At 40.5% G+C, this 27,552-nt stretch overlaps 3 protein-coding genes across 3 annotated transcripts; 1 reads left to right on the top strand and 2 right to left on the bottom strand.

The window, feature by feature from the left end:
• Positions 1-141: 141 nt before the first annotated feature.
• Positions 142-12,666, bottom strand: phtf1 (putative homeodomain transcription factor 1). The gene is made up of 17 exons (XM_068712540.1): positions 12,339-12,666; positions 11,698-11,823; positions 10,089-10,145; positions 9,935-10,004; positions 9,466-9,624; positions 8,146-8,326; positions 7,785-7,905; positions 6,358-6,555; positions 5,973-6,212; positions 5,627-5,755; positions 4,132-4,401; positions 3,356-3,487; positions 3,160-3,246; positions 2,881-3,036; positions 2,600-2,695; positions 1,614-1,739; positions 142-852 (listed from the first exon to the last, which is right to left on the bottom strand). The coding sequence occupies exons 2-17, from the start codon at positions 11,725-11,727 to the stop codon at positions 832-834; spliced, it is 2,073 nt and encodes a 690-aa protein (XP_068568641.1). The 5' UTR covers positions 11,728-11,823; positions 12,339-12,666; the 3' UTR covers positions 142-831.
• Positions 12,667-13,925: 1,259 nt separating this feature from the next.
• On the bottom strand, positions 13,926-14,885 carry LOC137873530 (olfactory receptor class A-like protein 1). The gene has a single exon (XM_068711761.1). It carries the CDS (start codon positions 14,865-14,867, stop codon positions 13,926-13,928), a length of 942 nt encoding a protein of 313 aa, XP_068567862.1. The 5' UTR covers positions 14,868-14,885.
• A 4,125-nt stretch (positions 14,886-19,010) lies between these two features.
• ora2 (olfactory receptor class A related 2) lies at positions 19,011-19,967 on the top strand. The gene has a single exon (XM_068711760.1). The coding sequence runs from the start codon at positions 19,011-19,013 to the stop codon at positions 19,965-19,967; it is 957 nt and encodes a 318-aa protein (XP_068567861.1).
• The last annotated feature ends 7,585 nt before the right edge of the window (positions 19,968-27,552 follow it).

Genomic DNA, 27,552 nt, shown 5'->3' with positions numbered 1-27,552 from the left:
TCAATGCACTGCCCATTATCACTAATTCAAAAAAGACTTCAAGAACAAAACAGACAGTAAGAGCTCTGCAGAGGATGAAGTGCAACCCACCATGTGGAAAGAGAAACATTACGAAACTGATCCGTGGATGAAAAACATGTATTCACCTCTATCAAATATTTAATTTGAGCATAACTATACAAACATTGCATAGTCATTTCATTCAACAATGGTCTTCAATAGATAGTGGTCAGAGAGTCAGGATTTACAGGTAACATTACAAGTGCTATAACAGAACCCAGAATAAATAAAGCCCACTTACAATCACAAGGTTTACTCTTTAAATAGTACAAAAGGTTGAAATCAAAGTTGAGTCCTATGAAAATTCACTTAATTAAGCTGGCAGCCCATTTTGATTTACAGTTAGACTGATGAGAAACATCAGTGAGTAAGACAATAATATCTACATCTGAATTTACTTTTGATGTTGTGTCCACACATCTGTACACATTTGGAATGTGGATGCCACAGAAGCCTGAAATGATCTCAGACCTCAAACTCACCCCCATATTTAGCCACATACTGAGGAACATTCAAGGGTCAACGGTCAGGCACTGGGTCAGCAGCATGGTGGATGGACACCAGCTGAGCCAGTAACGGTGTGTGAGCGATTGTCAGAGCATCTCAGGCTTGTGAAAGACTCATGAAACTCAAGAGACAGAAGTCTCAGCTGGAAGGCACAGATAATGATTATAGAGTCAGTAGATTTGCACTTTTTTCTTTTTGTAGATGAGACGCTGTATGCAGCAGACGTGGGGAGTTTCTGGTCTCCAGTGTCCGACCGTTTTCACATTAAGATTTGATTTTCCACAGCTGGAAATGAAGCAGAAGAGATAAAACTGTCATTAGGAGGAAAAAAGAATACTGTCATTTCACAGATGTCTTACAGACCAACTGTGGTTCATCCCTCATTAGAGGAACAGTTTTGGGGAGCACACTTATTCACTTTCTTGCAGCAAATTTGTTGCTACAGTTGATCTTGAAATCTAACTTTCAAACGAAAGCACATGAATCAAAAGATAATGAATTATTCCTTTAACTTGGAAGCATGTTTAAAATTCTCACTATGCATATGTTGCTTTGTTTATTGGCCAGATGGTCTTCACTTAAGCATCAGGGACATAAGATATTTCTAAGATATCCCTGTAGGCTACTTACAACCCCACTGTTTGTTTGTAATATGCAACTATAAAGGGAATATTTCACAATTTTCATTTAAAGGTCAGTCCAGTGTTTTATTATTGTAATTCAATAAGTTGGGGTTTTCACAAGAGAAAGATTGTTGAAAATAACATGAGTTGTAGTCCCCTAGTCAAACACAAAAACAATCGCTGGATCCTACATTTCCCACAATGCAACTGACTGAGTTTGACATTGAGAATTCCAACACAGGCATATATCAAACTTCAGAAAGCTCCCTGTAGAGCCACAGAAGACATAACACAACCTATTGTCACAGGCGGAATACTGCTTTATGTGAAGACTAAACTGAAGTCATGTGTAAAGTTGAGTTGAGTGCTCCTTTAATCATAATTTGTTCTGTGTATTTTAACATTTAGCAGAAAGACTCTCACTCTGATGTTGAAGCCGAGCAGGTCGCTGACCACAGCAGACACAGCGGACAGGATGACCACTCTGGTGATGTTGTAGATGAGAGGGTTTACAGTCAGACCCAGCAGTCTGAATGGAATATCCAGCTCCTGGAGGAGGTAAGAGGGAATGCATGTCATGGGTACCACTGACAAAAATAGCTCCATTGGGCCATGGTTATAAATAAAACAAATTTAATTACAATGCAATCAAATTAGTTCTATATCTCTCAGTATTAAGTTATTAGAGATGTCTCGAGTCAATCCTAAATGACGTATAGAAGCTAATTAATGAACATACGATAGTGCTAGAGAGAGAGATGACTGGAAATAAGGAATGCAACAAAGATTCAAACCAGGAACATTACAGTTTATGGTTGCCGTCTTAACCCCTACGCCAGAGGTCAGTGGTACTAAAGGCTATTCACTACATGGTAAACAATGAGGAATTACTTTTAAATGTCATTTAAATGCTATTCTGTGTTCTGACTTTTGGGCAGTGTTTAAGAGCAATAGGATTTTTTTTGTTTTTGTTCATTTTGTTACAAATAAACTTAAGGAATGTTCTGATTCAGACTGTTTTATTCTTTATAGAAAATGATTTAGTTGTAAAATGAAGTCAGTATGTTTGTCGACTAAAATGTGCTTGTTAAATGCTGTGTGCAGCTGTAATATGCAGTCATGTATAAATAATGCTTCGAGGCACAGAATCAGTAAGTTCTCATTACTAAAAGATGGTTTAGGACCTGGGGAAAAACTATTGTTAAATATTTCCTTTATCATACTTTTATAGAAATAAAATACAAAAAAATTGCAATATTTTACACTTGGAAAATAATCACGAGAGTAAGGTTTTGGCTCTGCTGTAGTAATACTGTATTACAAAGCTAAATAACGCTTATTGTGTAGTTTTTTGTAAAATCAGACAATTTATCATTTCAAAAAAACAAAGAAGCTTCATTTTTGCTTACCTTCATCAGTTTTGTAGCCAGTTTCAAAACGTTATTCACAATATTGAGTTCTTCTTTCTTATTGGGCTTTTTCTCCATCTTGAGATACAAATTGATCTGCAACCAAAAGCAGTTTTACATTCTGTAAATTGTACAATAAAGTCATAGTCATTTAACTAGTAATTTAAAAAACCTGGATAAAATTATCCTACCACTGAATGAGCTGATGGTGTTGCCTATTGTGCTAGGCCTACTGACAAATTACCTGCAACTCCATGTGTTTAGAAGACCCAGGTTCTTACCTGCTCGGTGAGCAGCACTGAGGAGTTGCTGTATTTGCAGTTGGTCTCTGAGCCCAGCGTGGCCAGCCGTAAGAGAAAGAGGACGAGGGAGGAAGCCCACACCATCAGCTCCCAGTTGGTCAGAGAGTCCAGGAATGTCTGGTGGTTGCGCAGCAGCTGAGGAAGAGCAACAAAAACAACAGTATTGATACTCGTCGTGGCCGCCGGCACTTTGTTGTTGTGAAAATTTGAACAACAATCTCAACAGATCCAATCTCTTCCAACGGACACATCACTGACCTGGGCACAAATGATGAATGAAATAGAGAGCGCCAAAAGGAAGATAGTGGAGACGATGACGTCGACGGAGCGCTGTGGCCCTCGCCTCTGCAATGAAAGAGCAAGTCACCGTTACAAGCAAAGACACGTCCATCGCAACCCTCCGGTGGTGAAACAATGTACAGCAATGACGGAGTTAAAGCCGGTGAATACAAACCCTGAGAAAAGAGCGCAGTGACAACCACATCTTTATGTTCTGGACCTTCTTCAGCCGGAAATGAGGGATCTCCGATTTCTTGGCCTTGCGAGCTGAAGTGATGTGGCTGAAGTACTTTGCAAACAAGAGTCTCTGTTGTGGAAACGTGGACGCACACACACATTGTCAGAGGCGCAAAGCAAGTCAACAGAGTTTAGCAGTCTCCTGCAAAGAGTGGAGTGGCCACTAGAGGGAAGACCGGCTACCATTAGTGAAGAAACGGATTGGTGAGTGTGGCTGAGGTTGCTTACTATCAGAATTCATTGAAGTAAATTAAAAAACAAAACTAAAATCAGCTGTAACAATACAATCAAACAATGATCCCTAGGCTTTTTTTTTTTTTGCTCAAGTTTCACTCCCATAGTTCATTTTTAAAGGCAGGGCGATATCTGTACATGAACGGATAAAGTATTGATGTTCCTGGGATATTAACATAACATTCTCACTAGTAGTATAGACAGCGCAAACAAGAAAAGGGGTAACAATAATGGATTTTATCACTCCTGTTTCTTATTTCTATTTAAGATAATTACATAATGGTTTGAAACAGTTCCCACAATGATTTGGGGGACGCAAGTAGGAAGTATAATATTGCTAGTGAGTTAGTTAATAAAGCTCAAGCTAACAATATGTATCATATCTCTGTATTCAAATGTTTGAGTTACGACTGACATGAAGAAATGTGATTTTTGGCACAAATTTCATCATTCAGATTCAATGGGTTTAAATCGTATTACCTGTTTGTACGTTCTCTCAGCCACACACATCATGAAGAAGAACAGTCCTATGAGGCAGACTCTCAGCACCATCGTGATGAAGAAAAAGACGTAGACCTGGGCATCACGCCGCCCCACCGCCATTTCGCCCAGCTGTTTGAGAGACATGGAGCTGAGGAGCGACATGTCCAGACGCTGAGCCAAGTGGAAGGCGAAGGGAAGCAGCGCCAAGGTGGCGGTCATCAGCCCACCGAGCACAAGGTAACCCATACCCTGCTCCACCAACTTCACCTGTCAAAGAACACAGAGAGAGAGAGAGAGAGAGAGAGAGAGAGAGAGAGAGAGAGAGAGAGAGAGAGAGAGAGAGAGATATGTTGTTATGCTGCAACATTTTCATGCTGTGAAAAGCAAATCCATTGTTCTTGACAGCCAACTCGGTAAGAAAAGATTGTGTTGATAGATCGCAGTCTGAGTTTATGTATTTTTTCTAATGTCTAAAAGTGATTATATACGTCAAACAGGTAAATGTTCAACAGAGTGAGAATATCACCTTTTGGCACATTGTTGATCATATAAAAAATGTATTCAAACTGTTATCTGTCACTGTATTTCATCACTGAACGAGGCTTTCCTTAGATTACAATATTTCCCACCACAGATGTGACTCCAAGCAATCTTTACTAGAGATGCACCGATCCGATATCAATATCTGTATCGGTCCCGATATAGGAAAAAATTCTAGATCGGGTATCGGTGACAATGTGACCGATCCATAAAGGCAAATCTATTCAGTCCAATTATATGCGTTGTGCTCTGCGTAACGTCATGCGCTAGCGAACTGGCCGCATAGATTGTTTTCAAAATGGAGCGAGCGAAAGGATCAGCCATCTGGAACCGGGCAGCCGCTCTCAGTTGTCGGGGATAAGGGATTCCGGCTGCTAGTTAACCACCTGGAACCACGCTACGACATGGTAAGCCGAAAATATTTGTCGGAGACGGCGCTACCTGAACTGCACGGTAAAGTGTGCAAACACATATTGAAGGAGATAAAAGATGTCAAATCGATAAGTTTCACGACAGACATCTGGAGCTCCGACGTTTCCCCTGTGTCACTTTTAAGTTTAACAGCACTCTGGCTGGATGAAACTTTTGTGCCACACAGTGCAATGTTAAATGCAACAAACTTTCGTGGGTCACACACCAGTGAAGCGATAGCAGCTAGCCTGAAGGAAATGTTTGACAAGTGACAAATTCCGTTGAGCAAAATCCACGTGATTCTGAGGGACAACGCCAGCAACATGAGAAAAGCGATGGACAACCTGGGGGCGCGTAGCGTCGGCTGCGTTTTTTAAATCGATTCAGCACTGTTTTTCTCTATTAGATCGGTATCAGATCGGTATCGGCCGATACTAAACCTCAGATATCTGTATCGGTATCGGAAGTGAAAAACGTGGATCGGTGCATCCCTAATCTTTACCCACAGAATTAATACCAAAGTAAAGAGCATGACGTGTACCCGCGTGAGGATGATCCCACTGATCTCCAATACTGACATGTCTGCTTTCTTACACTCGCCCTGCTCCCAAAATATGGCACTGACGCGGTCCTTGGATGGGTGACATGCCTGCAGCCAAGACAGCTGGTTCTGAAATGAAACACAATAAATAACATCCAATTTACTGATGGCTTCCAATGGGACTGGGACTGCTAATGAAGCTAGCAATTAAATATTACAACATTTAACATTAACACCATAAAGTTGTAACGCCTTTGGAGTGTTTTGACATCCATGAATAAAATGTACCAACATGTTTAAGACACAATTAGACAAAACCAGTGGAGGAAGAGTAAGATGGCCTTACTCCGGTGATTCCCTGCTGTAGGCTCTCATCATCACTGCTCAGAGTGGTGGTCTGAGCAAGCGCCATGCCAGCGTTGTACCTCCCGTTCAACTCGCTGTCACTGCTCCCCGTGGAGACGGAGTCTGGCCCTTGGAGAAGCTCCTCCCACAGTGTGTCATCAGTGTCGGAGGCGGGACGCGAGCCCCCGCTCGGCCTGAGGCGCTCCACCTCTCTGGGCGTCCCCTTGACGGAGGCCCCTTCCTGTTTTCAGTATATAAAGTTGTTTCGCATCACGCTGAACTGTGCTCAATCCTTAATGCTTGTTCTATTTGAGGAACACACAACTGATGTAAAGTAAACGTCAATCTCCAGTGTCATTAACACACAGTGTAAAAACAAGGTTTACCTGAAGTCTTAATGGGGGTTTGGAGTTAGACTTTAGACTTCTCTTCCTAACAGAAGACATTGGTGGAGAAGTCGGACACGTTGAAGCAGGGTGTGCCTCTTGATGAGGTTTTGGAAGAATTACTTCCAACGGTTGAACCCTCTCCTCTTCCTCACTGGAGAGCTCGTCGGATGCCCCAAATCCTGACTTTCTTGTTGCCTGCGAGAGAATATTGAGACACACATACATTTTAAACATGTATTACAAAACATGCAGGTCTTTGACAAACGCCACAGACTATAAAACTATGGTGCACTTTAAAGCAACCTTCACAGATTAATCATTTTTAAAGGCCTAGCTTATGAAAATAATAAATTAGATATTATAACTTAAGTTGTCTTTCTCAAAGCGGATTGACATTTTATGTTTTTCAGTAATGAAAACGAAATTATACAAGAATACATTACACATTAGGCCAGTAGAGCTGGACTTAGTCTTACTCCTATGTAATTGTGAGTTTAACAAAAAGCTGCTAAATTTTTGTTTAAATCCGCAGTTAGAATGGAATTAAAGAGTCAAGGGCAGCTTTGAATTCAGTCCTGTAATACAGGAAATTACCAAAATAACAAGACAATCTGACAATCGTATGAACTCCAATACAATAGCCCTGGAGTAAATAAAAAAATCAACAACGGTTCTTATTATTAGAAGCTCTAGGCAGTCGAGGAGGTTCATTGATTGCAATAAAGATACGTGTGTTTCTTTATCTTCACTAATGCCTTTGTGCGGATAATGAGACAGCAAACAAAAAGAACAAAAAGATCAGTAACACATCCTCATTAGCCAGAGACCAAAAAGGGACAGTTCTCCCCCAAAACAAAATGTATTTTTCTTTCTCTAACCTGTAGCGCTATTTATCATGCTAATAGTTTTGGTGTGTGTTGCCAAGTTTTGGAGATATCAGCCATAGAAATGTCTGCCTTCTCTTGAATACAATGGGACTAGATGGCCCTCAAAAAATACATAGAAAAAACTCAACACCAATGTCTCTTGAAATTATGACCAGCATCTTACATGAAACTACTTTTTTAAATGTATTTTTGGGGTTTGAGCACCACAAGCCATATAGTCCCATTATATTGGAGAAAGGCAGACATCTCTATGGCCGAAATCTCCAGAACTACGCAACTCACACCAAAACAATCTACTGTATATTGATAACAGGTAAGAAGGAAAAATATGTTTTTTTTGATTTTGGGTTGACTGTCCCTTTATATTTTGGCAATGGACCCAGAGTTTAATTCTAACTACATTTCCAGTGCATCCCACCCATATTTATTGACAGTTTTTTAAAATTCTGACAATGATTTTTACTTCTGTCATAAATCAATGCCTTCTTTGCTTCATACCACAGTACTGAGGTTGACTAGTGAGACGAGTGACTGTACCCTCCTCTCTTCGTTCCTGTATGATCGCTGGCTTTCCTCAAACTGCCATGGCCCCTGCTGCACTGCGTCGCCCCTGTCAGGTTTTTCTTCTGATTTTTTCAGCACTCTGCCCTTCCTCGGCCTGAAAAGACACAGAATAAAAAGGACAGTCAAAGGCGAGAGATTGTAAATACAGCAGGCATCACAAAATTAGCTTAAACCCACAGGAGTTTGGAGAGTATCAGTGAGGCTTTACTGAATAAAAGAACTTCAGGTTGATGAAAAGTCCTTGGGTTTATTCTTGTTTATGCACGTGCCAAGAGGTGAGAGTGTGTTTGTAAAAGGCAAATGAGTGTGCAGTGCCTAACAATGAGAAAACAACCTCCGTCTGCGAGCAGGACTGGTGGTGCAGCTGGCAGCTGGACTGCCCGAGGGCCACCGGCTGGACTCAGTCGACACAATCTGGCAGTGCACGGTGCCCAGCAGCAGCATCAGACACATGGGCCCAAACACCTCGCTGGCACTCGCCCCAGGGACCTCCAAGTACAGCACCACTGCTGCCACTGAGGGGAGCAAAACATTTGGCAACAGCAAACAAAACGGTCTCTTAGGGGAACCATTATAACAGGATTCATGCTTATTAATGAGGTCTTTCTGTGTTGCTCAGGTGTGATGGATAACACGTTTGTTGATGCACATAACTGAATGTAAATGTGACAAATGCAGATACTGAATTGGGTTCATATCAAAATCCACGTATTGTATTTAGATTTATTTCCTGCATGTGTTTCTGTGGCTGAGCAAAGTCAAAAGAGAAAATCTAAAAATATTTATGGGGAGACACAACAGCCATTAAATCAGTCTTTTTTTCCCCATGTTTTCAGAAATAAGATGCTATATAAATCAGGCTACAGTTGATATATGAACAAACCCCTCTATAAAAACCTTCAGAATATAGATAGGAATGGAATTATTTATGGCTCAGAGGCTGAGAAAAAAAACAGATTTTTGAGGAATATAAAGGATATAAAATTCCATACATTTCGAAAGACACCAGAGGCCAATAGGGTAAAATTTGAACTACTAGATAACACGTTTTCTGAAATTCTATGTTTATATGTGAAAATGAGGCATTATCTAATGCCAAATTTAGCATATAGTGACAAAAATAGACAGAATGTAGTAAAATAAACGTGTGCTTTGGATGTATTTTTCCCACTAGTCTGAAAAAAAATAGAAGAAAAATAGCCCAAAATTGATCAGTGCATGAAAATAATGTTTTTGCCTGAGGTGTCCCACCTTAATCACTGAATGACTTTCACTCCAGCAGCAGCAGTAATGTTTTAGCTGAAGAACGACACACACTCAAAATGTCACTGTTGCAATAAAAGCATTTTAAACGGGACTCTGTTAGTTTTTAAACCATTACTCAATGTGCATGTTGACACTGGTAATTCATTATAGCTGGGCTCCATATAGTCTCTTTCTCTGTGGATTTCTAAAGCACATAAATGATTGATAATGGCAATATAGAAGAGGCTCATGAAGAAATTACTATTCTTTCAAATTCTTCCTCAATGAGACGTTTTAATGACATCTTCCATAAAAACAAGAAAGAACCAGACTGAGATCTTTCAGCAGTAAGAGTCAGTTTACAGTATGAAACTCACAACTCAAGTGTGAATAGACCTGGTGAGCTAACCTTGCATGAAATACAGCACAAGGATCCATGAGGAGATGGACCTGGAGGTCACCTGGATCCACCACTGGAAGAAGAACGGGAACAGCAGCACTCGGACCAGACCCTTCCGGGTCAGAGCTGTCCAGGGTCTGTCTGGCTTGGCTTTGCCGAATGTTGATCCTGCGGGGAGAAAGTCGCTCACACAGCTTAATGACCCCATTACAAATATGACGATATTCCTCGACTATACAAAGTCCTGTGATTTGTCTCTGTTCATTATTCTTCTGTCATTACCGGGGCTGAAGCAAGTGAACAGTGACACATGAGAACACAGGCAGAAATGACAGAGGCTGGTATGGTATTAGCTGACAGCAGAACATGTATTTGTTAGTGTGTAGCTGTCTGTCTGCAGATGATTATAGTGTCTCCGTTATCAAACTAACTAACTAACAGACTAAGAGACGGAGAACTACTCCTCACTGATGCTCACCTCTTACTAAGTCGACATCAATGAGGTCTGATTTGATGTGACCGGTCTTCCTCGGTTGGCTGTCCAAACCCTAGATGAATGGCAAGTGGTATTTTCAAAATAGTGGTAATGCACAAAAAATTAATTTCTTTAAAGAGATCTGCTGTTGTCTTACATTTAAATCCGTCTGCTCCAGAGATTTCTCCCAGACTTGCTGATCATAGGCCCCGATCTGTAGCAACAACAGAACATTCATTACCGAACTATCATTTTCCCTAATGCAAATTTGAATAGGTACATATCATCTGTCACTATTAATATACATCCTACACACTGTATATCCAGTATGTAGTCATCTTTACATGTACATACATACAGTACACTACTTACATAATAATTCAGGCCATGTATATCCATTCAGTATCTATTTCTTTGCACTATTTGTTTTGTTTACATCTTAAAGAACATTTGACTTGTATATAGACGTTTTATTTTTTTTATCATCTGACCAGCTTTGTTGTCCTTGTCCCTAGCTGTTATTTTGAATTATATGCAAGTACATTGTGAAAGATAGAAAATAAATTCCTTTTATGTGCACACATACTTGGCCAATTAAAGTTGATTCTGATTCTTCAAACCCACGGAGTATTTACTAAGGGTCTGTGGCCATTAGTCCAATTCAGTTTGTCCATATTTACCGCACCAAAGTTTTTGCTCAGTTAAAATGCTGTTTGGGCATGTTTGGACTGATGCTTATGGTAAATTATTCCAATCAATTGGACTTAAAACAGATTGTTTTTTTTCCCGTTTCTGTAGAGACTGAAGAAACAGAGAGGGAGAGCTGATCAGAGTGTCTTAATAAATACATTTACGGCTCAAAAAACTTCTTCAAATAAACTGGGTAATTGAAATTAATGCATTTAAAAATAGTATTAACCGATGACATTTTCTTATGACATTTAAAGACAGCAAATTAAGAGCCTCTTACATATTACAATAATGAATATGAGACATTTCTAAATATATCTCCATAAATTAGAGTAAATAACATTTAAAAGGTAAAATATGGGACTTGTTATGGTTAAGCCTATTAGCTGTAAACACTTTCTTTTGCACTCTACTGCTTTTCAGACATGTCAACACAGGCTTTAAACAGACTGGAGTGAGATCTTATTGACACAGATGAAATGCAGCTGGGCTCATAACATGAACTGGAAAATTACACTGATGCACAATCTTGTGGTGTTGGCAGCTTTGAGACCTGACAGTCTATCCCCCTACATGTCTCGACATACGGTAACCTGTTGAACAGGTCACGCCTGCTTTTTTTTCAAACTTCATTTGGTTTGTACGCACTCATACGAAACCAGCGAAAGGTAAACGGGGAAAAAAGGAGTAGTGCTCCTGTCAAATGAGCTAATCAAATCTTGAACTGGTGTGCGCTTGGTTTTCTCTGACACTATTTGCATTTATTGATATAAAACTTTCCATTTAAATAAAAACTTGGCCTCTGTCAGTATCTTTATTTTATGTAAAAAAATGCATCTATTCTCTGTAAATGTATCTTACAACATCCCCCAAAAATTCAGACGTATACATTCATAACATAAATGTAAAGCTGTTTCTGTACCAATATCACCAAATTCAAATGTCTCACCGATCTATCTATCTATCTATCTATCTATCTATCTATCTATTTTTAGAGACTTTTTAAAATTGATTTGTTGGATAAATCAAATGTACACTTTTAAAATAGGTCATTAACAACTGAATGTCTGTGTCACCTTCTCTTGATACCAGGCTATTCTGGCCATTGTGATCTGATGCTGGAACCAGTGAAGTCGCAGTCAGGTCATTTCACACAGAGAGCAGGAAACAGAGAGGACTGGGCAGATATCCAGATTTGTTCACTAAACAAACAAAAACAAAAAAAAGGGGGGGGGGGCACAGACACTGACATATAAGCAATGGTGGAATGTAACATACTACATTTACTCAAATACAGTACTTAAGTACAATTTTATGGTACTTGCACGGCACTTGAGTATTTCCATTTTATGCTACTTGATACTTCCACTCCACTACATTTCAGAGGGAAATATTGTATATGTACATTTTACTTCACTATACACTTGTTTCTTTACATGCAGATTCAGATAATCAATACAAAATATAATCAACAATCAATAATCCTGTGATATTATATATATATATATATATATATATATATATATATATATATATATATATATATATATATATATATAATTCTGAAATGACCCATTCTGCATTATGTGTACTTTTGGTATATTTCAATGCTACTACTCAATGAAGCGAGCTTCTGTTTACCGTAAACTAAATCAAGTAACCATGCAAACGTTAGCCAACACTAGCCGCTCGTCAGCAGCAGCCTAAATGAACTCACCTGAAAGGAGACAGTACGGGTTGATTTGCCACAAACTTGTAAACGTCTTTAACAATCATCACAAACCGCTCGGTAACTACTTTCTTGTCGTCGGGTTGTGAAGCGCAGCAGCGTCTTGTTGTCAAACCGAGTTAACGTTAGGTTAACCGCTAGCTACGCGCTTTACCACAACTGACACTTTTCGACTCGATTGATGATTCGTAGGTGTTACATTTCTAAAACGTTTCCTTCATCCTCGTATGGCTGGCTATCTGCGTTTATTTCAGGTAACTGTCACTGTGTACTTCACAAACTTCACTTTTTTGTTCAACGTTTGGCTCAGTCTTCCGCTTCCCTTTTCCGGGGTTTGTTGTGCTTGTAGTGGGAGACTATTCCCTAAGCATTGTCTCGCAGGCTGAGTTTGCGCTCGCTCAGGTTGCGTCCAGAATCCCTTTCCGTGGGTAAGATTGAGATAATAAACCTCTACCATTGTCTGAAACATTATAATGATATTTTGTGCTCTATGTTTAATCATAAACATTTGACTGATGAAACTGGTCGCGCACTTGAAGTAGTAAGGTGCTGCCTTAGAGGCTACTCTACGGACAAAATACACCCAATATCAAATTATTCCTAACATTTCAGCCAATCAGAGCACAGCAAGAGTCCGCCAGCGAAATATTGGACATGATGAGAATAGTTAGGGCTGCACATCTTAATTAATGATTATTCTAACGATTACTTTCTTAATTAATCGTTGAGTCTAGAAAAAAGCCAAAAGTAACATCTTCAAATTCTGGACTAAGAGGTAAAAAATACTGCAACCGCCCTGTAAGATTTTTGATTAGTAAACAGAAAAAGTCTGCAAAGTTGTCTTATTCCACATTTTCAATTTCAAAACCCTTCCCATAATATCTGGTGGATACATTCCGATTCTCATTATTTGAATGACCCTTAAACCGTCCAATTTAAAGATTTTGACTCTAAAAAAATATCTGAACCAGGCTTAACAAAAACGTACCATGTGAAATGTATGTGGAACTGTTGTACTCTGACATTCACTACAATTAAACCTTGAATATCCCTAAAACTATTAAAAAGCATGACACCGATGTCTTTAATTGTGACTAAAGTCCTGTTCAAATTGCTTATCATACAACCAACAATCCCAAACTCAAAGATCATCAGTTTAAGATCACAAAAGACCGAGTACAGCAGCAAGTTATCTTAATTGAGAAGCTAGAATGAGGGGGTGTTTGATTGAAATGACTCAAACAATTAATCAATACTCAAAGCTTTTGCAGATTAATTTACTTATTGACTAATTTAATTGTTTCAGCTCTAACGATGATGATGATGTGTGTGTGTTTTTTGCGGGCATTCAAAATGACCACAAACAACCAGGCAGGTACAGTATATTTGTGATTTTGATATAAGAGAAAACCTTAAACAATATTGCAATACACTATTGTTTGTTCTACTTTCTAAAAGGGTCCACTGTCTCAGTAAATGTCAGTCATCTGAGCAGAAGTGTTGAAAATGATAAGGTCCGTGAGAAGGACTCTGCTGTCTTGTTAGTCAACAGCCTGTCAAAACAGAGATAGAGTGTCATTTGTCACTCGACTCCTGATTGTCCACTGACGGTTGGTCTTGCTCAGCTGCACACATGATCTTCGCCTTGACCTTCTTGTTGGAGGAAATAATGAAGTAGGGGCTGAGAGAGGCATAGCAGGAGGAGAAGAACACCCTCATGTCAGCCACCACTGGTGACACCTTCGCCACCGTCAGCATGTAGATCCAGATTGCGTTATCGATCCCGAAGAAGACCACGTACAGAACCACCAAGGTGATCACTGTTTTGGCTGCCCTGGTCTCTGCCCCGGCGCCCTGAGGGCGGCGGATCCCTCTCACCTGGTGGCTGTGGCGGTGCAGGAGCAGCAGGATGTAACCGCTTGAGCCCACCATCAGGGCGACAAAGCCAAAATCCCTCCCAGAGACGGCCACTCCGTTAATCACATAGGACAGGTTGTCTCTGAAGTCCACGTGGCAGAAGCCCAGGTTGAGGGTAAATGCAGGGACGGTGCCATTGCGTGGAGCCATAGAGAAGAGAGGGGCTGCGATGCATATGGCCATATTGAGGAGCCACAGTCCTGCAAAGGTGGGGAGCACCAGGGAGGGAAGTGTGGGCTTCAACCTGGACAAACGGGGTCCGGCGGGGGCGAGGGTCACCGCCTGAAACACACTGAGCATGCAGGTGATGCAGACCGACAAAGCCCGGCCGATGCGGTAGGCGTAGATCACCACCTTACAGCCGGGATCATTCAGCAGGTCCCTCAGCCCAAACACAGTCATGGTCTGGGGGACGCAGCGGGTCAGTAGCAGCATCAGGTTGGCGAAGGCCAGGTGGCACAGGATCATGTCCACAGGAAGAAGCTTGGGCTCGGTGTAGAAGATGTGGGCGTGCGCCAGCAGCACCACCGTGTTGCCCAAGATGCCCATACCTGTTTGCAAGAGGAAGGAGACCCCTTTGATGGTCACACACAGATCCATGACACCAAGGCCTGCTGCTGAAAGGGAGAATCAAATCTGTTATGAATACAGGAAACAGCCTCTAAGTAACTCAATTCAAAGGAACCTAACATAACCAGCCAGAATATAATCAAGCAATCTCTTGAATGAAAACCATGCTCACCTGAAGTTGAGATGAAGTAAAGCCTGTTGTGCATTAAATGTTTAATGGCCTGGGTAATTGCAATTTGTAGGCTCCGATGCCCCTTGAGATCACTGGCCAACATTGAAGTGTTCAGCCCACAGTTTAGCAAATTAAAGCAACAAACTTAATCTGACTCAGTTTATTCCAGGGGGCAAACACTGCAAAGGGAATATAGGGCAACTGAAGGATACACACAGTTTTTCAAGTCAATGAAAAACAATAATTAGGTGCCTATGTGAATATTGAAGCAAATTCTGCTTTCTGCAATCATTCCTCCTATTCGGACTTAATAAGCATCCAATGGAAGTGATGGTGGCGAAGAAAATCCACAGTCCTTGCTCTCTCAGCGTCAAATCAATTTCAGATAAACTTTTGAATATATTTTTGTACTAAACAAGGGCTGTGGATGTCCTTGGTTAGCTCAGTATTTGGGCTTTGTGTTCCTCTTCCTTCCGCTCTTTATCACCTGCATGAGCTCAGCAGTCATATTCTTCTTCCTGGGCGTCATTAAAAAAATTACTCCATGGATGTCCCCCATCACTTCCACTCGAAACATGTTAGGAATGGATCTTTTAGTGGCAGGTATGAACACGAGTGATGATGACATTGTGCAAAAATCTGTTTCAATGTACAGACGGGAATGTGAGTATTGTTTTAAAGGAGACTTGAGAGGTTCTGGGGTGGAAGTGTGACATCAAACGTCTCCAGGCTGAACATCAACACAGCACTCCCAATTGGTCTTAGAATTTAGTGTTGGGAAATTGTTAAAAAAAAAAGAAGTAATTGCGCTGCCTTAGGTCATATACAGATAACATATGTGACTTCTAAACTTCAGTGGTATTTTCCTGTGCTTTACTTCCACATGTCAGTTTTCAGCTTCTACAGACTGCACGTCCATCAAACATTATAATGCTATTTCCCTGTGGAGTTAAAAAATAGAGTTAAACAACTCTCGCGGGGAACACTGCGTGCAGTAATTGTTGATGCAAAAGCAGCCTGATGATGCCTTGAATGAGCCATCAAGTGGCTTTTACATGCACAGCTGGTGCTCCTTCATGTCCTGGGAGCGTGTTAAAAGACACAGAGGAGCAAGGCAATTAGCCATATAAAAATGCATGGCTGTACTAATTGGGGGCACAGGGACAACATTTATTTATGTTCTTAACTGTCAGCACTCACAATCGCTACAACAGAAGTTTGCTATTCTTATCAAGGTATTGCAGCACTGTCTCTGTACGGTGCTACTCTGTACAAATTGTAAATGTATCTTAGATTAATAGCGCTGTAACCAACTGGTCAATTCTACATTTCTGTTTTCTCAGTTGCAAAATTCAGACTGTGCTGAAACATTGTTGTTTAAGAAGCTTATTTTCTCCTGGGAATGAGCTTTGGAATAAAGCATCATAAGATGTGTTATTTTCCTGTTTGTGTGTGTGTGTGTGTGTGTGTGTGTGTGTGTGTGTGTGTGTGTGTGTGTGTGTGTGTGTGTGTTTTTTGTTTGTTTTTTGTTTACATGTTCAAAGAGCTAATTAAAATGGCAAGTTCAAGCTTGTCCTTCTCAGGGGATTGGATCATGTGCAGTCTGTTGCATTGCAAGTTAATTTTTTTTCCCCTGACATGCAATTTGATGTCTTTGTTTATGGATGATGTAAATAGTTTTTTCCCCCCAATGCCCTAAATTAGTTTTAATGTTACATAAACTTTCATTACAATAATGTCCTTAGAGGCAAAGTTTACATCTATATAGTTTAATACAGGTCGTGTCAATAATATGCACAGTATCTTTTCTTCTGTATTTAATTGTATTCCTGATTAAGGGATGCCTTTATGAATACAATAATATCAGTTAAAAGTTTTGCATGTATAATAACAGACTTATATATGTGCTGCGCTCAAATGTGATTCTCATTCTTTTGATATCATTACTTAGTGTTCACAAAATGCACTCTCTTACAACATTAAGTGCTGTATTATCTTAAATCAAGTCACTTCTCAAGTAGTAGTCAAGTTAGTGGTTTGCATGCAAGTCAAGTCAGTTCAGAGATGTGTCTACTTTTTAACCTTTTGCACCTTTAAGTATGCGGGTGAGGCTTTGGTTGGTGAAGAGGGAATATTCAGTGCACCCCTCACTGTGCCACTTAATCTGTCCCACAGCAAAAAATGTGGTTTAAGAGGCTTTTGGCTTAGCAGTCTCCCGTCTGATATTGATGGGCCTTAGACTCAGTGTTTGCATTTAAGGGGAGGGGAGCAAATTTGACCTCCCACAACCTTTTATTTTATTATAAATCTTTTCTAGTATCCTTCTAACATACAAGTAACATAACTCAATTGCACACAATGTTCAGTCAAAAACACAAACTGATCTTCAAGATGCATCTTCATTCCGCTGAGTGCATTCACCTATCACATCAAATCTACAGAGATCATTCATCAGTTTAGGTACCTGTCTGAATTTCCCCTCTGTTTACCACATTCACATTACGTTTTATTGTTTTTCTCCATTGTGTTTTATGTACCTTCAGGTCTGTGTGCAATCTGTGTTTCACCTGGCTGAAAGACAAATTTCCCTTCAAGGAGAATAAAGTTAAATTCAAAATGTACAGCGGTTTAGGAACAACTATGAAAATACTAAATTACAAGTGAAAATTCTGCATTAAAATGTTAATTAGGTGAAAGTAACATTAGGAAAATACACTTAAAAAAAGTAAAAGTACTCAACGGAGAAAAGAGGATTGGATTATTGATCTGTTGGTATCATGTTACTGCTGCAGCAGGTTATGGTAAAGCTAATATTAATATATGAATATATCATGTTATATGTAATAAGTACTAGTGAAGAAAAAAAGTGCAATATTTTCCTTTGTAATGAGTAGAAGTACAAAGCAGTATAAAATGTAAATACTCAAATCAAGTACAAGTAACTCAAATTTGCACAGTGAGTAAATGCACTTATACATTTCACAACCAAGTATTGATAAACCAAGTCAACACTATCGATCCCTGAAATCCTCCTATATCATGTTCAAGATATTTCATAAGGCTATTGTTAATGCAACTAATCCCATTGAGCATCATATTGTGGTATTTTCTCTTTTAATTGTATGTCTCATCATGCACTTGAGAGAAATGGACTTAACATTCATCACCTGCTTTAGGACATGTTGCGGTTAAATCATGCAGCCCACTTACACTTATTTGTCCTTACAAAATCCTCACAGTTTAGATTTAATTCAATATTCAGAACTTTTATGGCTTTGGATGAATTAGACAATCATAAATTGTCTGCTATGTCACACTCTACAAATGAAAATTGTGAGTGATCTGTCATGCAGACTGAGTGGAACGTCCTCTTTCTCCACTGGAGGACACTGTGGTGTTGGTGTTTGACTAACCAAGAGAAGTCTTTTTTAATAGGTAGTGGCTTCTAAAATTGATTAGAGAATTAAAAATACAAAAGTAATATGAAGGGTCCTGTAAGGAAATCTAATTAAAGGATCATTACAAAAAAAAGGTATTCAGTGGTCTCCACTCAGGGAAACAGTGACACTGAGAAACTGTTTTAATCTTTCTTGAGTATTTGTGGCTAATAGATGTTATCTACTCATTAACACCATTTTCTCTCTCCAATGATTGGATCTCCGTTCACAGCTTTCTCTGTGTTATCCTGTCTGTCTGAAACCCAGTGAGGGGACAGAATCAGTCATCTGAATTGATCTCCAGTAATTGGAGGCTGAGGGAAGAGAAGTCAATGGACCATGATAAACAGATCCAACAACTGTCACCTGTTTGCAAGTATAAGAGCACAAACAACCCAACTACTTCAGGAGAGGGATCAGGGAGAAGGTCCACTTCAGACCTCGTTACCCTTGTCTGTTCTCAGGTAGGGGTGTAAACTTCTGCAGTTTTTTCGAATGCGCCTGAATACACCTGGTTCATTTAAGTGGTGAAGTTGCCTTGTTCTCTTTTCTATTGCTGCAGGAATGCCATCAGAGGTGTTTGTCCGTGGGATGCTCTATCTGTCCCTCACTGTTGTGGGAGTCCCGGGTAACGCAACCGTCATCCTGGTGTTCCTCCTCTTGCTGTACCAGAAGAACCACCTCCTCCCATCTGATGTCATTGTTCTGCACCTGGCCTGCGTCAACCTGCTGGTGGTGGTTGTCCGCTGTCTGCTGGAGACCCTGGCCTCCCTCCACCTGCCCAGCATCTTCGGAGATGTGGGCTGTAAGGCCGTGATCTTTGTCTACAGAACATCCCGGTCCCTCTCGATCTGGCTCACCTTCGTCTTGAGCGCCTACCAGTGCCTGAGCGTCGCCCCTCCTGGATCACGCTGGGCCTCCTTCCGCACCGTGTTAGCCCAGTATTTGGGCTTTGTGTTCATCTTCCTCTGGCTCCTCAACACCTGCATGTCCTCGGCAGGCATACTCTTTTCCTTCGGCACCAAAAATGTTTCCAGCCTATCAAACCATGGCATCAATGTCCAATTCTGCTACGTTAACTTTCCTTCAAAGTTGTCCATAGAGGCGAACGGGGCAGTTCAGGTGGGCAGAGATGTGGTGCCCATGGTCCTCATGACACTAGCCAGTCTGATCATCCTGGTCTTCCTTTACAAGCACAGCCAGCAGGTGAAAGAGCTCCGCAGCAGCGGCAGTAGCGGAGGCGGGGCAGAGCAACGAGCTGCCAAAGCCGTGGTAGCTCTCGTGATCTTGTATGTGGTTCTTTACGGGGTCGATAACGGGCTTTGGGTCTACACTCTCACTGTGAGGAAGGCCATGACTTCCTCGCTGATCTCTGACCTGCGTATATTCTTCTCCTCATTCTATGCAGCGCTAAGCCCCGTGGTCATCATTGCATCCAACAGGAAGGTGAATGGCAGGCTTAGGTGTGACGTAAAGAGGAAGCCTGTTCAGGAGAAAGACACGTGTCTTTCTACTGTGTGAGGCCTGCTGGGATGGCTGATTGTTCACAGCGGCAGCAGAAGGAGCCAAGATGATGAGGATGAATCTTTCTAAAACGTGGGTCATGCATGGGTCCTTTGTATATATTGGGTGCATTCTGTTTTGTGATAGGAAAGGCAGGAAAGACTCTTCTTTTCTTTGTGTTGTGAATTCATAATAATGATGTTTTTTATTATTTATTAAAATATCTTGTTTCCTATTTGTTGTTAAATAACTGACGAGGGTTTAGCACCTGTAGTTCTGGATGAAATGGTGTGTCTGTGGGCAGGGGGAACCGACTGTCTCACTGTGTATAATTAAGGAAGGAAACTGTCATAACAATACTGTTACTCAATGCAGGTCTGTATGAATCTCTGCTGATCTGGCACTATGTGGCTTTGTTTGTTTTCTCTTCATGTTCTCTCCATCTTAATTGGGTGGAAGAATTATTGCTGGGTGACTCAGGGCTCAATGTAGCTGTCAAATGACTTCCAGCTGCCCATTTAGCTATAATTAAGGCTTTGAATAGAATCCGCTAATGCTAATGAGTCAGGTTAATTGTCCAACAGAGAATTGGTTAAAAACCTGATGGGAAAACTATATTCTTTGGAGAAAAAAAAGATGTTCATTACTCAATACTGAATCACTCAAGACAATGCTGACAATATAGTATGAGTTCTTTGGGTGCGGTTATAAGAAGAGGAGACTTTAGGGACACAAAACTACATCTTGGCACAAACCCTGAAGAGTTCATTGAGGATGTGGTAATGTGGGAATTTAGGAGTCATTATGTAATTGCCATGTCTTGGAGAAGCAAGGGCAGGGAGACACGGTGAGGACATAACAACCTCTGAGTGACAGTCCAAAAGACATAAAGTGGGGCTGCCAGGACTCTGTGATCCTGCAATAACTCTAAAGTGCAATCAGTACAGCGCTATTCAACTGCTGTCGCAATGCAGGTGAGGAGGAGGAGTAGGAGGAGGAGAAGTCCTCTTTCTGTGCTTGTGCAGAACTGTTGCATTCAATGGCAGGTTGGCATCCAAAGACATTAAACGCCATACAACGAGGTTGATCTTTTGTCACAGAATCACATTCACTTTTATTGTAAACGTTGCGGCCATTAAAACCTTCTTTCATGTGACTTCATTCTTAGGAAAGCTCCCCCCCAGATGACAAATTCCATGCATTTTACTCTTCAAACCACTGAAATCTGATTGGCACATTACACAGACTCCGGTGGAATGAAGGATAGAATACATGGATGGGTTCATTAAAGCAGCGAGCGTGCTGACACCTCCGGTGAGGAATCCCTGGGAGTGACATAGTTGACACGGCTGACTTCCTTCCACAAATTATGTAGTTCTGTCTTTTTCTGTCGGGAAAGAAGTTGCAGAGCGGTTAAAAAGAACAAATCCATTAGAAAACAGGTTTGCTTCTCTTTCTTTGTGTGCGTGTGAGTGCGTGCATGAAGGGTGTGCCAGGCTGGCCTCTCCCTGCACAAGACCGAACCTGTTTTCACTGTTTTCCATCCTTCAATCCAGTCTTTTGAACCCAGTGGATGCGGGGTGCTGCTGAACATGTCGAGACCAAACCCACACAAATGGAACCCTCTATTACTGACTCACTCTCAAATCACCAGCAACCTTCAGCTCTCACGTCTCCCCCTCCAAGACTCAATCCTGCAGCTAAAACAACTTGCAACAGCTGACGAACGTACACTGTCGACGTCTCAACCTCTGACTGCAACTCACCTGAATGACGAGGCAAGATGTGTGAAATGCACAAACTATCAGGGAAATTGCACAACAAAGCACCAGTGCCTGATATTTATCAAAGAAATAAACCTACAATTGTTGACTTTTCTGTTTCCTTTTGTCTGCAGATAGACATACAAGTGTATACAACACAAACCTGTACAAAAGCGAGACACACTCAAAAAAAAAGCTGTGAAGTTGTCCAGAAGGGTCGGTTAAATTAAGTCGAAGGGTTACAGTAAATTCCGTCAGCCCATCCATCCCTGCTGTGTTTGTCAGTCTGTTTACCTGCACCAGGTACAAGCATTTTTGTCCCCTGTGTCCACCAATAGCGATGCAGCAGCAGGGTTAAACCTCGCCCCTTTTCTGCCTTGGAGCCATTCCACACCCTAATATAGTCTTTTTTTACTCAGGAACTGAACGTTAAAAAACCAAACCCTCTCCACCCTCGTAACAAAAAAAACAAAAAAAACCTTTTCAAATTACACAAACCATGATTTGAATCACTACAATCACTGTGCAACATGCTGAAATTATATTATATACTGTTATACTATTATAAGTATATAAGTATATGTACTACTATATTATGACTTACATGGTAATACATGCATAAATGTAAACAAGCACAATTAAACGACACATTAACCTCCTAAAATCAATTTTGAAAAAATTTATAATGAGACGTAAAAGCATTTTTCAAAGCAGCAGGTTCATGCTGCTTTGAAAAATGCTTTTACGTCTAAATTATCAAGTAAATCCAGTAACGTTGAAAGTTATTCTAGTTATTAATCCCAGAAAATCTCTCTGATGTTTTTTCCAGTTAAGAAAAGTTCTGGCTGACTATAGCAACTGGAAACTTTGGGGCTTATTACTGTGGTGAAAATGTATCAGTAATAAACACATCCCGGGGTACTTTCAAAACCCACATTTTATGGAAATGACGGACGTAATAAGCCCTTTTTAGGTTTGCTGATACTGTCTATGCCTTTCCTTCAAAGGGATGTTTCTTTAGGCGTGTTGTTTGGAGGATTTATTTCCTGTTTGAGTGAAGCTACTGATGGAGAATGCCATAAAAAGAACTGTGCCTTTATGTAAATCAAGTCATTTACTATCTTTTTTTATAAGTGCAGGGCTGACTGTATTGTAGCAGTGGTTTTAATTCTGTGCCGTGCCCATTTGGCAAAAATATTTATTTTGTTTTGTTTTTTGTTTTTTGAATTATGTGAAAGCGACATGCTCTAAACTTTACCTCAAAATACAGTGACATGAGTTTAACGCTATTTTTATTTAATTTTATTGAAGTTAGAGAGTTGTATGTGTACGACCCATTTCCTTGCATCCACCCAGTTTAACTGATTCCCTTAGACAGGGGAGGGACACGGTCGTGTTTCAACTTGCCTGGAATGCTGCACTGCATGTAAGCAAGGAGCTCTGTATTCAAGATGATGAGAAGAAGTCTTAGAGTTAAGGTGAAAGTTCGCCCTGTTTCTGTGATGACAACAATCAATTCTTGATTTATCCTGATTAACACCCATTTTGTAGAAAAGGCTGAAATGCTGCCAGTTTAATATCCACATAAATCTGGAGACTCTGGGGTTTAATGGTTGACTTTATGGTTCTGACAGCCTGATTTTACCAGACAATCTAGTGGCAACAACATATTACAGAAACGGTTTGACATAATGGGAAATACTTTTTATACTTCTCTGAGAGTTGAGATGAGAAGATTGATACTACTCTCTGATACTCTGATATGGGACAACAGCTAGCCTCACTCTGTCCAAAGGTGACAAAACCTAGAAAGCTCACTAATAAAAAACAATTCTTGTTTGTTTGATCTTTGAAGTTTGAAAACGACATGAGCCAGGCACCTGTTTACAGTCTCTAAGCTAACTGGCTGCCGGATTTGGTGTCATATTTACTGTTTAGACATTATAGCAGCATTGATCTTCCCATCTGACTCTCGGCAAGAGAGCGAATAAGCATTCCTTTTAATTTAATCTACAATCAGAAACGTTATAAGAAAAAGCTTCTATTCATACTGTCAAAATCCACTCAAGATAGAGAAAATATTAAATGCAGCTGGAGAAAAGAGCAAACATTTTGGTTGTCTAAATAAGCACTACTACCTCTACAATATGTGCATAATCCCTGACAGGGAGACTGTATAGTAGATTACGCCCATTCCCAGTGTACCAGCGAGGACATGGACCACACTGAAGGAGGGTGGGGGTGGTGTGGCAGGCTCTGAGGCCCCAGGGCAGCAGCTTGCTGCAACTCCACTGCTCTCAGGTAAAATATGCACTGCTGTGCTGAGACTTGAAAGACATTCAAGATGCACTGCACCCAATCCAGCAGCATATCACAATATAAGGAAGAGAAAGAGAGAGGAAGGAGTGGAAAAGAAAACGTTGGGTTACTGAGTTGGAGAAAAAAAAGAACCTCTATATACAGACATGGAAATGTTGTCATATGAACTTCTGAGAAATGACTGAATATTAATAATCTTTCACTTGAAAGACGGGAGTTACAGTTTGAATTGGCTGAACCGAAAGCTGACACCTGTCCTGGCGTGAACCAAATATCAGTAGTTGCTATGTCAGTATTCTCTCAATTTGTGGCTTATAATTTATTACTCAGGGGTGAATGAGCTTTTGTTTTATGTGTATTCAGGTATTCTCAGTGAGATCGAGATCGCTGTTTAAATAGAAAGATACATTTCAAGAGAGAAATAAATGTATATTAGAGAGGAGCGGGCTTCACTGACATGTCCGTTTGCAGAGATTTATCCTTTGATGAGCCAATCCAGTGTCCCTCAGGGACTCTGATTCATGCTGAATGATGTGTGAATGCATAAACCCAGCGCCCAGATTTTAATCTCTTTAAATGATTGCGGTTAAAAGGCAGCTGACACGGCGGGGTTTGAATGTGGAGTTTTTAAAGTTGAATTAAATTCCAGGAATAATAGTGAGGCTGTATCTGCAACTGCCTGCTCAGTACATTATTTCTTTATTTTGAATAAAATGCCTGAAAACTGAACTAAAATGCAAAATTCAGCACTTCTGCTTCACTGAAAGAAAACTGCTGTGACATTCCTGAATATAATGCAACACCAACATCAAACCAAGTCTACTACAGTAGACTTGGTTTGATGTTGAACAAAAAACAGCTCTTTATATCTTCTCTTTGAATAAATGCCTGTGTTGATTTGAATTATACTGTATGCATACATGAGACTTGTGTTTTTTCATTTTATGTTTGTGGAGGCAGGTAGCTCTCAGTTGAATACTGTCTGTGTTATAGAGTAGACTGAATGTGTTAGAATACAACACAACCTGTACCTGTGAACCAACTTTGAAACAAAGTCAATAGCTACAGTAATGGTTGGACATTTTGATATTTTGGTGCGGTAAATATGAAGCTAGAACCAGCAAGTCGGTTAGCTTGCATAGCACAAAGACAGGAAACAGCTAGCCTGACTATGTCCAATAACAAGTGTAGAAACGACAATTTGCGGTTTCATGGGGGGTTATGTGCCAGACTATTTACGTCCTGGATTCTTTTTGAAATAGACTCTATGGTGTCAATCCCTTTATCTAACTTTGGCAAGAAAGCCCACGAGCGTATTTCACGAATTATTGAGCTATTCCTTTAATGGTAGATGTCAATTTCAAAATGCTGAATATTCACACATAGTTTCACGACTTTAAATTGGTTGGCAAATCAACCAGCAGATCCAACAAAGACCTTTAACCGAAAGGTAACATAACCTTCTTCATGTCAAATTCACACTGTAGCAGTAACAAGGATCCTGCCCTTTATCTTATCCCATCCCTCCCCCATCCCCTAAATGCCACAAAGGTGGAATTTTCCACGAGCCACTTCCCTGAGTTCGCTGTGGAATGCAGACAAGATGGAGCAAGCCTGCAGAGTGCGGCATCTTGGCAGTAGCAACGTGTTGAGGTGCTCAGCTTGTGCACACATCGTGTCCACCGCCTTAATTCTGCCTTCAGGGGGTTTGATGAACTATTACTCAAAGTGTAGCTCTGCTCGGTTGTGTTGCAAGTTGCCACCGTTGCTGTTGATTGTCACAAAGAACCCGATCAGAGAGCCAGTTCAGGATCTTAGTCTTGTCTGATTTTGTCCAGTTACATGTCGTTATCGTCTATTTTTGCGAAAGTAGTTTGATGTATGTTTGTTTGACTCTAACAAAAAGCTCTAAACGCAGCAGGATGTTTTAACACAACTCTAAATCCAAAGCTGTTGGAGACATTTACGACTGCTCTATTAAACAGACGTAGATTGCTATCTGTGCCTCAGAGCAACAGACCTTGTTAAGTTATACAACGTGGGCATGTGCGGACATAACAGCCACACATATTTCATCCAGCTAGTACCACCCTTCAACCAGGTTGAAGGAAGTGCAGACTAACGTGCGGAGAAAATGACGAGAACGCCGTCTCTCTTTGGCGCCAAAGTTACCGTCTGCAACAGAGTGAAGCAGTCCAAACTCTGTTTCCATATAATGTATTTACACAGCACTTAAATGTATCACACAGTACTATACTATTAATGGGATTTATGTAAGATGACAAATTGCCCGCGGTGGGGAGTTGTTGGCATGTGATGAAAAGGAGCGTTACTCCAACAAACTTTGAAAAATTGAGTCTCCTTGTGCTTTTTCAGAATAAGTGGTGTCACTCCACCCACTTAAAGCTGAATAATAGATCTGATGGATCCTCTGTGCATCGCACAGCTGCTGTCAGAGCAATTACAAAAGGCATGAGAGGAGCACTCACACAGCCATATCGGAGTTTATACCAGTCGAGTGTATCACAGTGACACACTAGACTTGGAGCCTGGAACGGTTTTTGCTTTCCAAGGTCTGCTGAGGAGGTCCACCTCACAAATCAAGACACACACTGGTTTTTTTTTTTTTTTTGTAGCTGCTCCATTGTTGCTGTTAACACCCAGAATGTCCAGCCAAGTCATTTTGGACTTGACCTTTGAAAGGGTTATTTGTGAGCTGGGAGGACATTTTGATGTTTGGGTTGTCGTATAACTAAATCCAGCCTACACGCCTTGAAGTATTTGGAAATGGGGCAGGAGAGAGTGACACCTGTTGATTATTTATGGCACTGCTATCAAGGGGCAACTTGAATGAAGCTGGTGAAGTGCTGATATCAGGTATATTCCTAAATAGGTCTGTGCTAATTAGCTAAAATCATTAGTACAATTTAACTTTCTAAAATGACTATTTTTCACAAATATGAATGGTTGGAGTTAAACTGATGGCGAACGCAGTGAACTGTGACATATGGTGCACACAGCACTCTAAAAGATGGTAGCTGAATCGTACCTTGCTCCTAGAGAACCAACCAGCTATTCTGGACTATTACCTGGTCCCTGGTGTTCTGTATGTCAGTTGGTTTGTGGCAATTTGATGAAACACATTTTGATATGGGAATATCCTGTGTGAGCACAATATTTCACTCAAGTAGTTATAATAATTATTAAAATTTTGGCTAAGGCCACAAGATGATTTAATAATGCAGGAACAAGTAATAATTGTATTCTAATGGCAAACAAATGTGCAAGTAATAACATTAAAAAAGTAAATGACACTTGCCTCCTACAAAATGACATTACCATACAACTAAACTGCACTCATAATTATGTTTTGGGGAGAACCTTTTTCCTCCCAGATTACAGCCGCAGTTTAAAAAAAAGTTTAAAACAGATGGTTAACATTCTAAACTGAAAGAAAAAACACTACAAAACTACCTTGCTGGGCTTAGTAAAAAACATCATGGTTTGGCTTTAAATGACTA

The sequence above is a fragment of the Cebidichthys violaceus genome, unplaced genomic scaffold (genome assembly GCF_023349555.1).
Source record: "Cebidichthys violaceus isolate CVI_PGR_0920_01 unplaced genomic scaffold, fCebVio1.0.p SCAF_17, whole genome shotgun sequence".
Taxonomy (NCBI): domain Eukaryota; kingdom Metazoa; phylum Chordata; class Actinopteri; order Perciformes; family Stichaeidae; genus Cebidichthys; species Cebidichthys violaceus.
This window is presented reverse-complemented; position numbering and strand designations above follow the sequence as displayed.

Bases quoted from the DNA above. Each gene is read 5' to 3' on its own strand.
- phtf1 (XM_068712540.1), bottom strand. From the start codon at position 11,727: ATGGCCAGAATAGCCTGGTATCAAGAGAAG. The intron at 10,005-10,088 runs GTAAGACAACAG...CCATTCATCTAG, and splicing joins TGGAGCAGACGGATTTAAAT to GGTTTGGACAGCCAACCGAG. The intron at 6,213-6,357 runs GTAAACCTTGTT...TACTGAAAACAG, and splicing joins AACCCCCATTAAGACTTCAG to GAAGGGGCCTCCGTCAAGGG.
- LOC137873530 (XM_068711761.1), bottom strand. From the start codon at position 14,867: ATGGATCTGTGTGTGACCATCAAAGGGGTCTCCTTCCTCTTGCAAACA.
- ora2 (XM_068711760.1), top strand. From the start codon at position 19,011: ATGCCATCAGAGGTGTTTGTCCGTGGGATGCTCTATCTGTCCCTCACT.